Below are 14717 nucleotides of genomic sequence, written 5' to 3' on the forward strand. Positions count from 1 at the left end.
CGAACACGGTGAAGTAAAACTCCTGGCTTAAGCAGATGATATAGTGTTGCTGAGTGAAACTGAAGAACTGAAAGACATGTACAGGTCTCTCAGGCATAGTGCCAGCAAAATGGGGTTTTTGATTAACCAAGAGAAAACAGAATATATGGAAATAGGTCGAGTCATAGATCCAAATCCTTGCTTTTAAGTTGACCAACATTCTAAATTCAGAAAAGTTCTTCATTTTAAATACCTTGGATCACATTTAAACAGTAAAAATATCATAACAATGGATATAAATGTAATAATAGTCTCAGGATCAAGATGTCTGTACTCACTAAGCAACCCACTCAAAAGTAAAGCTTTGTCAATTGCCACAAATATGAAGATATGCAACACTGTCATCTGCCCTATAGTACTGTATGGTTCAGAACGCTGGACGCTTACAAAGAATGAAAGAGAAAAGCTGAATGTGTTCGAAAGAAAAGTAATGAGAAAAATCTGGGGACCTGTGTTGGAGAATGGCATTTGGAGAATTCAAAAGAACAATGAAATTTATCAGTTAATGAAGCAACCCACTATCAATCAGAAATTAAAAAGTAGGAGACTGCAATGGGCTGGACATGTGGCTAGAATGGAAAACAACAGAGTCACCAAGAAAGCATTTGAAGGAACTCTCCAGGCAAAAAGACCATTGGGCTGACCTCGTACAAGTTGGAAAGATGACAGAGAAGGACATCGCAGCATTAGGAATTTCCGCAGGGTGGAGAGAGACTGTGAGAGATAGAAGGTGGTGGAAGCAGATCGTTGATGCAGTGCATGGTCTACAGGGTCTGTGACCTCTGAGAAGAAGAATACTATATTTTGTTATGTTGCTCATCTAAAACCAGTGCAAAGCATAAGGTGTGTGGCCTTTCTGGTGAATAATAGGAGAAGTGTGTGAGAACACTCAGAAGGTGCAGAAGGGACCTGACAGGGCTGGGTTGTGGGCAAGTTTAAGCAGGGAAGGATGGCCCGTGAAAGCCAGACCAGAAGCATGTCGAGTCTGCAATGTGATGCCAGAAGCGATGATGCCATTGGACATGACGATGCCACTGAAACCAATGGTGCCTGCAGCAGTGCTGATGGCTCCTGTGAGGTCGCTCTGGAAAGTGATGGTGGCATGAAAAGGTGCCACTGGAGGAATAGGATGGTTAATGGGAACATGAAAAGATTCTGTGTCACAGGCTGGGGAAAGGCTGTAAGGTAGTGGGAGTCCTGAAAGCTTTCAGTATGTAGATAAAAAATGAAGGCCTGGAAGGTGTCAAGGAGTGGCATGGAGAATACCATGAAATGTGTAAGGTGTTGAAATGTGGCATAGAGGATGCCACAGAATATGTAATGTGTGGATGAGCACTGGGAATGAGGCAAAGAGAACAGAAGGGTATCCAGGAAGACGCTACAGAGTATAGAGTGTGCATTGGAGCACAAAAATTGTCAGAGTAAGCATTGAATTGGTCCCAAAAGTGGATATACGACAGGTAGGATGGTTTGTACCTTGGTTAAGGAATAGAAGAATGTGACAGGGATGAGCACCAAAATAAGCAAGGAGAAAAATTAAGAGAGACAGTTGGCACTGAGCGCACACATAAGCAGCGAAAATTATCAGCAATGGTCTGAAGTAGTGCCTCGGTATGGAAGGCTACTCTGGGAAAGCACAAAACTGAGGGAACATCATCCCTAAGTCAAGTATTCTCCTCACTATGGTAGTGGGGACAAGAACATTGAATCTTCGATCCTCGGTGCTGGTGAGTGTGACTAAATGTTGCAAACTTTGATCCTTGTCACCATTGTAGGAACTAGGAGGTTGCAAACATTGATTCTCATCATCATTGCAGTGGGACTAGTAGGAAGCAGACTATGATCTGAATCACCACTGTAGTAGGACAATGAGGGAGCAAACAGTGATCCTTGTTGCCATTGTAGTGAGACAAGAAGGGAGCAGATGGTGATCCTTGTCATCATTGTAGTGTTCATGACTGAGGGCACCAACACACTATGATTAATGTGCCTAGGTAGGCAATAACAATGGAACTTCATGGAGTCTAATAAACAAAATACAATAACAGTTTCCTGGAATTTGAGTTGGCATTAGCATTGTCCTGGAGTCTCCTAGGAGGTAATCTTTAACATTACACAGGGATGTTAATATGTGGATGAAGTCCACAGCAATAGCACCTCACAAGGCAATGAGCCTGCAGACAAAATGCTGTGAAGTGGTTAGCTATGGTGGACTCTGATTCGTGACTTGCTAGGCATGGCTAGCACAGAGTGCAGAACATAGAACATGCTGAAAGAACTCTGATTGAGGAACTGCTAGGTGCAGTCAGTGTTAAGCCCGGAGTGTGAACTGACTGCAGAGCAGTTGGACAGTTACCTAAACCCTCATCTCGTAGAAGGATACTGACAGAGGCACACGACTCACAGAATCGAGGCACTGCTGTGATGGCAGTACCGTTTGCAGTGGTGCTTGTGTCTCTGACAGTGAGGCTGACACCACTTGGTACCATGGCAGCTGCTGGAGGTTCAGTTGTTAACAACTCATAGTATTTGTGTGTTGCTGCAGATTATTTTCATCTGAGTTCCAGAGGAAGTGTCATTAGTGGGCCAGAACTGCAGCAACCTGTGGTGATCAAGTGTACAGTTTGTGGCTCTGTCAGCAGGAGATACAGCACAAGCTACATAATCTGCTGCAGATGGGAACAAAATGTTAGGTTTATCATTAATTCATATACTGTGTTTAGTAAATATTAACATGTACAAGAGTCTTCAGGAATGTGTAACACATTAAGCTATATATTAATAGGCAGAAGCAAATATCAGGGGCTGCTCCTGTATAGTAATCTAGCAACCAGCTGCAACTAATGGTAATCAGTTCACATTTTATTACTTTTTAATACATTATAAATCAGGATATTATATCATAAGTAGAAAAGCAGATATTCTGAAGGAAACTTCTCCACATAATGTTTTTATTATTGCTTCACACTAAATGTTTATATAACTATACTGGTTTGAGAAAATACTATCAGATACCTGTGTAATGGAAAACTTAAAATTTGTTTACACTGAAACATTTTGTTAAGAAGAATTTACATCCTAGCATCCAAAATATTCTGACAAATTATAAAAGGAGTTCCAGTAAAGTAATCTTTCCTTTACTTTTGAATATCTTGGATTTTTCAGTTTATAGCCCAATTTGGATGGGCAACTTGTTAAAGACTTTTGCACCAGTCTATTCAGAGTCCTAATCAAGGCTGCATGGCTGTATGGGTATTATTTTTGCTTCCAATATTGTGGCTGAGAATTTCACAATTCATCCTAAACACGGTCTTATCACTAACCAAAATTATAGTAATCAGTAAATATATTGGCACACGAGTGTAAGAAACTCAAGGTACCTGTAGAAGTTTTGCAAGCTATTTGAATGTTGACATATATTTTCTTACTTTTGGCAGCAAACAAGCTGTAAGGCTGTTCTACACAACCATTGATGGTGCTAGATACAGAAAATGCCAACGACATAATTTTTCTTGTTTAATTCTGCCAGAACTGAGTTAATGAGATCATATACTACTATATCTATAGAGAATCCTTTATGGAAACCAAACTGAGTATTTTGTAAAAGGCTACTATCAGAAAAGTTGTTCAGTCTTCTGTTATAACCTACTTTACCAAAAAAATGTTGAAAATATGATGAGGATGGAGATGTATCTATTACTAAAGATGACTTTTTAATCTCCAAATTCATAAATTAGGTATTACTATCGTATATTTCAGTCTTTCAGGAAACACTCCATGTCTCATTAACTTGGCTCTGAGCACTATGGGACTTAACATCTGAGGTCATCAGTCCCCTAGAAATTAGAACTACTTAAACCTAACTAACCTAAGGACATCACTCACATCCATGCCCGAGGCAGGATTTGAACCTGCGACGGTAGCGGTCGCGCGATTCCAGACTGAAACACCTAGAACCGCTCGGCCACACCGGCCAGCGTCTCATTAACTGACTATAAAGGTAGCACAAATATGGGGGGGGGGGGGGAAGGGGCGGGGGGAAGGGGTGGGGGGGGGGGGGGGGAAGGGGCAGGGTAGCAGACAGTATTATCAAGTAGTTGGAAAGAGGTTTTAGTACTCTGGTTGAAACACCAACACTGTAGCCAGAACAGTTATTGGTTTTCAGTGACATAATGATTTTTGTAATCTCTGTAACACTTTAGCTTGCAAACCCAATATCTGATGATGGAATCTGCTTTTTTTAAAAAATAATCCTCTTTGCCATGACGAAATAGCCCAGAAATTTTTGTAATTGTAAAATTCCTAACTATTAAAGCTTAACTTTAAATGTGATCATCCACAATCTGAGAAAAAAATTTTGTATTTAAAAAAATACTTTACGTGCTCACTGGATGAGGCCTTCAGATTTTAACTGTTACCAAAACTTCTAATTTTTCAGTGGCTAGTGCTGTGAAGTGCTACATTTGCAGCTGGAATCCAAGAGATTATGACAATGATACATGTACAACAGACAATTTCAGATTTTAACTGTTACCAAAACTTCTAATTTTTCAGTGGCTAGTGCTGTGAAGTGCTACATTTGCAGCTGGAATCCAAGAGATTATGACAATGATACATGTACAACAGACAATTTCAATCCACAGCGTACAAGAACAGATGAATGTGATGCAGGATGTGAGACTGTTATCATGAGAGACAGCAATGGTAAGAATAGTGACAAGTTGGTACCTTGTTTCAAAAATTATGGTTGCTTTATGATTGTTATTCCTATTATATTTGGTATTGTCACTTCAAACCAAAATTTTGATTACGATTTGTTAGAATCATTTATATTGCTAAATCTAAATTACAGAAGAACAGAGTTTAATGCCTTGCCACTGTTGGGGTAACTAGAAATGAAGCAAAGTTCAGATTGGACAAGGACTAGAAATTAAGTTAGCTGTGCCCTTCTCAAAGGCGCTATGCCAATATCCACTCACAGCAATGTAGAGATATTATTAGAAAACTGGATTGGACTCCCTCTCCTTTAGGATGCAATACTAGTGTCTTAACTACAGCACCACCTCACTTGATCACGGTGCAGAAACTGAGCAATGTGTTGCAGTGATGAGACACAGACCCACAGTCAAACCCCATCTAAGAACCCACGAGGAACTTCAGGGATAATAGGAAATTGGCCCAATTGGAGTTATGTCTGACTGCTGCTGCACATGGATGACATTGGGACATTTAAAAACCTCAGAGTACTATATAACAAGATTCTCATAATAAAAATATTTCTTTCTCAGTGCATCCTGTCACAAATGATCCTCCTAAACAAGAGAAGAAAATAAAACTGGTGTTAACAACTACCACACCATCAGACTGAGAGGGCAAAGGAATCAATATTACACGGAAAGTAACATATTGCAAACAATTTTCAGATGACACTGCGCTGTTTACAGATTGGCCAGATGACCTACAGGAAATTTTAGAAAAACTAACAAAGTAAACAAACACACTGGCCCTTGCATGGATCCCATAAAATCAAAATGAATGACAAAAAAGCCAGAGATCAAGCTGAAGGCTACCTGTGCGAATATACACAGCAGTTTATGTGCCTCAGACTAATGTTGGCAGCTGGAAATTGGTGCCTGAACAAAAAGCATTTGAAAAAGAACAGAAGCTTAGGGTTTTATATGGAAGGCAATCTGTCCCTGTTTAAAGATGACAATCTTTAATATTTCTACCACTTACATAGTTAACAGGAATAGTCTATTACAAACAAACTGGTAAATAAAATCAGAGTTACACAAAGGGCAATGGAAAAATAGCTTACACTGGATGTACAACAAACAGACAAAATCTTAAATAAGGAAGAATGAAATAAAGAAAGCATAAAGGACACCATGACTGATGCCAAAACACCAGAATGGCAGTGGCAAGGTACTGCGACCTCAGCTTTCATGATGTGAAAAAAAGAAAACAGGAAATACACACAGGTGAGACACAATATAACATTTATCTGAAATTGCAGTTGTTTGCCACAACAGGTTATTAACAAAATGCATTTAATTGTTTAAATTTAAAAGTGGTTGTAGTATCACACTTTTTTTTCTTCAAGTACTGCTACATTTTTAATTGAACTGAACAAAACAGTGCTAAATATTTTATTCTATGAGTGATAGTTAATTTAATAAACCAAGTTATGTGTTTTGCTATTGAACTGAGTCATTGGTGTAAATATGGTGACTGCTGCTGAAGCTCTGTGTCAAGTGACTCGGACTCTCGAGCAGAATGTAACACGAGGTGTAAATCAAGTCAATACAATGTACAATTCACAATATTTTATTACACTATAAGGAAACATTTTACACACAAGAGAAAACATGATCATATGGTGTTGTTGGATCCAACAGCAGGAATGTTACATACTGTGTTATTGCTAATGCCGTGGGACCCAACACATGAATGAGTAAAACAGGTGGTTTTCTACATCATGCACAGAATACAAAAAAAGTATACTATACATTACATTTTTGCAGTCTGTTCTGCAGTGAAACAGACCTGATTAAAAAGATAATTTTTGCATAATGTTAAGTTTAAGCTTCAATGCAAACCATGCATATCTGGTGATGAATATAAATGGTGATAACTGATGATGAGTTAAAGCATGTAACTTTATCATCTCACTTCAGTCTGTACCTTATCTATTTTCAGCAATTAAGTTGCTTGCATTTTGATACTGCTTCAAGAAATTTATCAGTAGTAACATATACTGATACGCCAAAACATAATTACCACATGCTTAACAGCTTGTTGGCACATCTCTGGAATGCAATACATCAGTGGTTCTACATGGCATAATTTCAAGAAGTCCATGGTAGATTTCCAGAAGTATGGGCACTATATATCTATACACTGGCATTCAGGTTTCATAAATCACAGGTCAAAGTTTATGGGCACGAACTTCGCACCCGGTAGTGCCCCAGATAGATGGGTTCCACCAGGTTATAATCAGGTAAATTTGGTGACCAAAACATCAATTACAATTCACTAGTATGCTCTTTAAACAACTGTGGCATGATCTTGGTCTCATAACATGGATTGTTAACTTGCTGGCAGATGCCATCACTGTCACAGAAGACATCAGACATGAAGGGATGCAACTGGTCCACAGTAATGTTCACATAATACACAGCTGTCCTTGCATTTTCAATTAATACTGTAGGTCCAATAGAAGCCTAGACTTTGATAGTGCCTATCTGCAGTGACCGTTAAGTCCTCAGAGTCTTGTTGATTAAATTTTGTAGAACAACTGTAAACTGATTACCATGAATCGTGCTAATGATGTACACTACATAAGTTTAGAAATAACTCAATGTTTCTGAAATTATGACTTATCTTTATCCCTATCAGAATACCACATTCATTTCATTTGTTGACAATGGATCATCATCAATACATATTTCTTTAGTGCATTATTACTCAAAAACATTAGTATCAAAGACATAAATAGCAAATGTTTATGTCATGAGAAATAAAATATGCAGCAGTATATAGTTAATAACTTAACAAAACATCACGATTTCATTCAACTGTTTTTTAAAGTGCCTAATTACATATATTACTTAAGTGTTGCCTCACATCTTATGAGTAGTTTTTCACATCAAAGAACATATTTTACCTTCATGTAGGTAGATTGTTACTTATGGCTATTCTCATTAAATACTTTCTCTACTAAATCTTGTTGGCTCTAGAAGTGCATTTGCAAAAGTAATCTACCTCAAACACAGGGTTGCAAACAACTTCCACAATCGTCACTGATTATCACAACAGCTTTCATATCTCTCACTAGAACTCACAATATTTCATTGCATTTAGTCATTTCCCATTATTAATCATGAAAATTTCTGCTTTGTTTCTTTACAAAAAAATTACTCTTCTAAATGACATTCCACAGCAACAAATGACTCAGTTGCCTTTAACTGACAGGAGTGTATGATCTAAGTTTTTCAAGGTCTTGTGAAAAGTCCAGTAATGTTATATTCCACTTTTTCTCATCGGTATTTATGTACACGAAAATGTCTTCTGTAAGAAATACTCCGTTTTAAACCATGATTAAATGATGATGGCGTCCCCTTGGGTAAAATATTCCGGGGGTAAAATAGTCCCCCATTCGGATCTCCGGGCGGGGACTACTCAAGAGGACGTCGTTATCAGGAGAAAGAAAACTGGCATTCTACGAATCGGAGTGTGGAATGTCAGATCCCTTAATCGGGCAGGTAGGTTAGAAAATTTAAAAAGGGAAATGGATAGGTTAAAGTTAGATATAGTGGGAATTAGTGAAGATCGGTGGCAGGAGGAACAAGACTTTTGGTCAGGTGATTACAGGGTTATAAATACAAAATCAAATAGGGGTAATGCAGGAGTAGGTTTAATAATGAATAAAAAAATAGGAGTGCAGGTTAGCTACTACAAACAGCATAGTGAACGCATTATTGTGGCCAAGATAGACACAAAGCCCATGCGTACTACAGTAGTACAAGTTTATATGCCAACTAGCTCTGCAGATGATGAAGAAATTGATGAAATGTATGACGAGATAAAAGAAATTATTCAGGTAGTGAAGGGAGACGAAAATTTAATAGTCATGGGTGACTGGAATTCGTCAGTAGGAAAATGGAGAGAAGGAAACATAGTAGGTGAATATGGATTGGGGGGAAGGAATGAAAGAGGAAGCCGCCTTGTAGAATTTTGCACAGAGCATAACTTAATCATAGCTAACACTTGGTTCAAGAATCGTGAAAGAAGGTTGTATACCTGGAAGAATCCTGGAGATACTAAAAGGTATCAGATAGATTACATAATGGTAAGACAGAGATTTAGGAACCAGGTTTTAAATTGTAAGACATTTCCAGGGGCAGATGTGGATTCTGACCACAATCTCTTGGTTATGAACTGCAGATTGAAACTGAAGAAACTGCAAAAAGGTGGGAATTTAAGGAGATGGGACCTGGATAAACTGAAAGAACCAGAGGTTGTAGAGAGTTTCAGGGAGAGCATAAGGGAACAATTGACAGGAATGGGGGAAAGAAATACAGTAGAAGAAGAATGGGTAGCTCTGAGGGATGAAGTAGTGAAGGCAGCAGAGGATCAAGTAGGTAAAAATACGAGGGCTAATAGAAATCCTTGGGTAACAGAAGAAATATTGAATTTAATTGATGAAAGGAGAAAATATAAAAATACAGTAAATGAAGCAGGCAAAAAGGAGTACAAACGTCTCAAAAATGAGATCGACAGGAAGTGCAAAATGGCTAAGCAGGGATGGCTAGAGGACAAATGTAAGGATGTAGAGGCTTGTCTCACTAGGGGTAAGATAGATACTGCCTACAGGAAAATTAAAGAGACCTTTGGAGAGAAGAGAACCACTTGTCTGAATATCAAGAGCTCAGATGGCAACCCAGTTCTAAGCAAAGAAGGGAAGGCAGAAAGGTGGAAGGAGTATATAGAGGGTTTATACAAGGGCGATGTACTTGAGGACAATATTATGGAAATGGAAGAGGATGTAGATGAAGATGAAATGGGAGATAAGATACTGCGTGAAGAGTTTGACAGAGCACTGAAAGACCTGAGTCGAAACAAGGCCCCGGGAGTAGACAACATTCCATTAGAACTACTGATGGCCTTGGGAGAGCCAGTCATGACAAAACTCTAACATCTGGTGAGCAAGATGTATGAGACAGGCGAAATACCCACAGACTTCAAGAAGAATATAATAATTCCAATCCCAAAGAAAGCAGGTGTTGACAGATGTGAAAATTACTGAACTATTAGTTCAATAAGTCACAGCTGCAAAATACTAACGCGAATTCTTTACAGACTAATGGAAAAACTGGTAGAAGCGGACCTCGGGGGAGATCAGTTTGGATTCCGTAGAAATGTTGGAACACGTGAGGCAATACTAACCTTAAGACTTATCTTAGAAGAAAGATTAAGAAAAGGCAAACCTACGTTTCTAGCATTTGTAGACTTAGAGAAGGCTTTTGACAACGTTAACTGGAATACTCTCTTTCAAATTCTGAAGATGGCAGGGGTAAAATACAGGGAGCGAAAGGCTATTTACAATTTGTACAGAAACCAGATGGCAGTTATAAGAGTCGAGGGGCATGAAAGGGAAGCAGTGGTTGGGAAAGGAGTGAGACAGGGTTGTAGCCTCTCCCCGATGTTATTCAATCTGTATATTGAGCAAGCAGTAAAGGAAACAAAAGAAAAATTCGGAGTAGGTATTAAAATCCATGGAGAAGAAATAATAACTTTGAGGTTCGCCGATGACATTGTAATTCTGTCAGAGACAGCAAAGGACTTTGAAGATCAGTTGAACGGAATGGACAGTGTCTTGAAAGGAGGATATAAGATGAACATCAACAAAAGCAAAACGAGGATAACGGAATGTAGTCAAATTAAATCGGGTGATGCTGAGGGGATTAGATTAGGAAATGAGGCACTTAAAGTAGTAAAGGAGTTTTGCTATTTGGGGAGCAAAATAACTGATGATGGTCGAAGTAGAGAAGATATAAGTCGCGTGCCGCCAGCAGATTGTTTACTATTTTGAGCTTGTACTACACAACCTTCAAACTAGATGGCGTTGGCTTGGAGCACGCAGGCTCAGAAAGAACCACAGAACACAAACTTGGCGCCAACTTCGCAGTGTGCAGTGGTTATCGTTGACGTTGTTGTTGTAAGTTATTGAATGCCATCTTTCGAAATGTTTCCCAAACGCAAGCAAAATGGAAATTAGCACAAGAGGAAGAGAATCAGTGAGGGTTGCCATATAATGACGAAAGTGGGAAAGCAGTTCCTGGAAAATCTGTGGGTGCTGATTGCAAGTAAGGTACCCCACTACTGACATTTACCCATTTAACAACTTCAGTGTAATATAAACTCCATAGCATATGTTACCTTTCCGATTAAATTCCAGGTTCTGAATGGAATGCTTCGAACATATCAGTTACGATGATCGCATCGAGATACTTTTAAACTATGTAAACATAAAGAAAAACAGTCAGGATATTTATCTACAATGGTTAGTTGTGGCAGGTAACACTACGAAAAGAAGGCCAAAAAAAGTTGTTAGTGACATCGCTTGAATCAAGAAACAAAATTTCTGTGTTTACCATGCCATTGTCTGTGATAGAAGAGTATCTGTCTGCAAATTTGCGTTTCTCAGTTTTCATGCTGTACAGCAGAAACGCGTTTTTCGAGTTTGCCAGTTACTAATTAAAAGTCAAATTCCAAAGGACATGCATGAAACAAATCTATTCACAACTAAAATTTCAGAAAATGTAATAAGTTTGATACCCACATCACATATTTCCCCTCAAAGAAACTCACTATGCTGGGAAGGAAATGAAATATCTAGATGCACGTTTGGAGCTGAAAACAACGTACGAAATGTTCCTTACGAAGTGTCCAGAAGTTAACGTGAAGTACGACTTCTATAGGAAACATTTTCGTGAAAATTACAATTTTCCTTTTGGTCGTCCCCAAATTTATGTACGTGGCTAATGTGAGTAACTTCAGGCTAAGTTAAAAAGTCCACATATCGCTGACAGTTGAGTTGGATATTCACAAGCGACGCAGCAGGACATTTTATACAATCGCACCAAAAAGTATTGGCACAGTTACATTTTAGTGGTTGTAGGTTAAACGAAACATATATTTCAGAACAGAACCCATACATGTGACACCTTACATTACATAGTTTACAAATATGTCAAAATCACCTGTCCTTAAAGTAACATACAGTGTCATGAAAAAAAACATCGCTCTTCTGCACCCAAAAAAGTATTGGCACACGCATATGAATCGGACAGTGTGTTCGTTTTCTTCATTGATGTTCACCATCTAATAGCTAGTGTGCATCCCTTTAGCATCTATAACAGCACGTAAACGCCTAGGAATGCTTTGTATTAAATTCCGGGTGATATCAGGGGTAATTTTCGACCATTCCTCCAGGAGCACTTTCTCCAAGTCGTTTTTACCGGACGGACGCCTTTTTCTGACTTGTGTGTCAAGATGAGCCCACAGGTTCTCAATGGGGTTCAAATCAGGGCTCTGAGGTGGTGTTAGAACCCTTCTGGGGGCATTGTACAGTAACCACTCCCGGGTTTTCATGGCGGTATGTTTTGGGTCGTTGTCTTGCTGGAACTGAAACACCCCAGTAAGGCCCAATTTCTGTGCACTAGCGTGTAAATTACCTCGCAACACGTCAATGTATCTCATATGATCCATTGTGCCGTGAATTACAGCTAGATTTCCAACGCCGGAAGCCGCCATACAGCCCCAGACCATGATACCGCCCCCACCGTGTTTGACTGTGGGATGCATGTGTTTGATGTCGAGGTGCGTATTCGGCTTGCGCCAAATTTTCTTTCTTGCATCAAATCCGAACACATTGAACTTCGATTCGTCGCTAAATATCACAGTGTTCCAAAACTCCATCGGCTTGCTGATGTAGTCCTTGGCAAACTGCAGGCGTTTCTGCCGGTTAATTTCCGAAATGTATGGCTTCTTCCTGGGAGAACGTCCATGCATGTCAGCCTCATTCAACACATTTCGTATAGTCTGAACACTAACCGTCTTGTCGGACGTTGTCTGAACAATCTCAGCAATAGTTGCTGCACTTGTAGCAGGTTCCTTCCGAGCAAGTGCGATGATATGGCGACGCTCTCGGGTTGTAAGCACTTTTGGACGTCCAGGACGACACTTATTCACTGTTGTTCCAGTCTCTTTATATTTCTGAATGATGGCTCTTACCGTGGTGTAGCTCACAGACACCTCTGCTCCGATTTGTCGATAGCTTCTCCCTTGTGAATGGAGCAATACCACTCTCTCACGCAACGCCACTGAATGTTCCTTCTTCTTCGGCCCCATGCTGACCACTATCGCGCACTACAGCAACATACTGGCGACCGGGCCGTCAACAACACGCAGTGTCTAATGTGTCAGCAGATGGCGTTCCGGTACCTGAAAACCCAGCAATATACCGAGATGCCATGCTCTGTGCCAATACTTTTTGTGTGCAGAGGAGATACGTGTTTGCCCATAACACTGCATTTCTTTGTTAATGGTAGGCACTATGGGCAGAATTGTAATGTCTGGTATGTGAGGTAGCACGTACATGTACTGTGTACCGGAAAGTGCGGCGTTTGTAACCAGCAACGATAAATACGCACGTGTGCCAATACTTTTTGGTGCGATTGTAAATTCATTAAACAGGCCGCATAAGACCCGGGAGATCCGGGAAAAACCCAGGAATTTTTTCATCCGGGAGAAAACCGGGAAAACCCGGGATATTTTTATAATTCCGGGAATTTTTCATTGTTTTTTTCAGTTTTCAGTTAAATTTTTTGACTGGTAAGAACCGATACTCTAACAAAGGATATTACTGTATCCCGCTACTGCAGAATAATACCTCAACAATAAAACATAAACGAGAGAAAAAACGAAAATAACTTAAATTGCAAAGGAAATGCGCAATATACAACGACACACAGTGCTCATGCAAGCGTCTGCCAATTGAAAATGTGTCAAGGCCTTAGCAAGACTATGCATTGCTTCATAACAACAAATTGCCTCCAATAAGCGTGAAGTCGCAACTGTTTACATTCGATTTGTTTTAGCAGTTACGTGCGGGCGCATGCGCAGTTGAGCCACGTTTGAGTAGTAGATTCTCCCGCTTCTGGCTACAGGAATGTGGCTGTTGGCTGTGCAAGCAGTCGCAGCAAGCAGGTAGATGCTACCGGGAAAAGGAGGCACCAAATTCATATTCTTGAGGGAAAAAAAACTTGTTTCCCAAAGAGCCTAGCAGTCAGCGCACGTTTGTCTATCGATTATTCATATGATTTTGAAACGCTTCCCATCATTTTTGAACACATTTTAAGTTGAGTGGGTTTGCGAATGACCAGCATTGTTATAATTACTAGCGAAATCCATAGATTCAGACTACTAGAATGGAAATAAACGACTGACAGGAATAACAGGTGAGAAAGAATACGTATTATCTTCTCGGTGTATCCAAGAAAATGAAATTTTGACAAAATTTTTGGCCAGATCGCTACACTTGTAAGGACCAGTAGTACAGTCGCGGCTAGCAGCCGCTCAAGTAACGCGGAAAACGTTTTGTCGAACTCGTAATAACGCCTAACCGGAAAATAATCGCGGGATAACTAAACCTATCATTCTGGCAGGGTTAGTGAAGTTAATCGGCGAACAAATTTTTACAGTGGCAGCAATAGCTACAGAATTGGTGATGACAAGATTGCTTGTTAGAACGAGGAAGGAGAAGAAACGGGGATATCACGCAAATTATGGAAGAATAAAAAAAATTCGTAATGCTACTTTTCGATCTCATGCTTGAGAAGCTGGTGCGTACGAATGAAATGTGAAACTATTTCCTAACATAAAGCTTTTTGCTTGTAGTAGGCCTAATAGGCATTTGATTCTGTCGTGTTATAAAAATGGCCATTTGTGCCAAAACAGTCTCGTTTATTTGTTGTGTTATAAAATTTCTGCCATATTAGAAAGGCCTATTTTTTTATCTAGCAGACAGTGACAAAATAGACGTAATCAGATCGAGAAACCACAGCAGTCTTGGGTATTATTTGTATTAACACCTTTTTCAGTATTAGACAACG

At 39.6% G+C, this 14717-nt stretch overlaps 1 protein-coding gene across 4 annotated transcripts in view; it reads left to right on the forward strand.

Moving 5' to 3' along the window:
* The window catches only part of LOC124723042, a 318102-nt gene that overhangs the window by 279562 nt on the left and 23823 nt on the right, over positions 1-14717 (forward strand). For 3 of the 4 annotated variants that reach the window (XM_047248221.1, XM_047248220.1, XM_047248219.1), the window contains exon 3: positions 4594-4743. In XM_047248221.1, the coding sequence (XP_047104177.1) occupies positions 4594-4743 (150 nt within the window). Of the gene's footprint in view, positions 1-4477; positions 4560-4593; positions 4744-14717 lie in introns of those variants that run through there. The other variant, XR_007006485.1, reaches the window with a different exon arrangement.

Source organism: Schistocerca piceifrons, chromosome X, assembly GCF_021461385.2.
Source record: "Schistocerca piceifrons isolate TAMUIC-IGC-003096 chromosome X, iqSchPice1.1, whole genome shotgun sequence".
NCBI lineage: Eukaryota > Metazoa > Arthropoda > Insecta > Orthoptera > Acrididae > Schistocerca > Schistocerca piceifrons.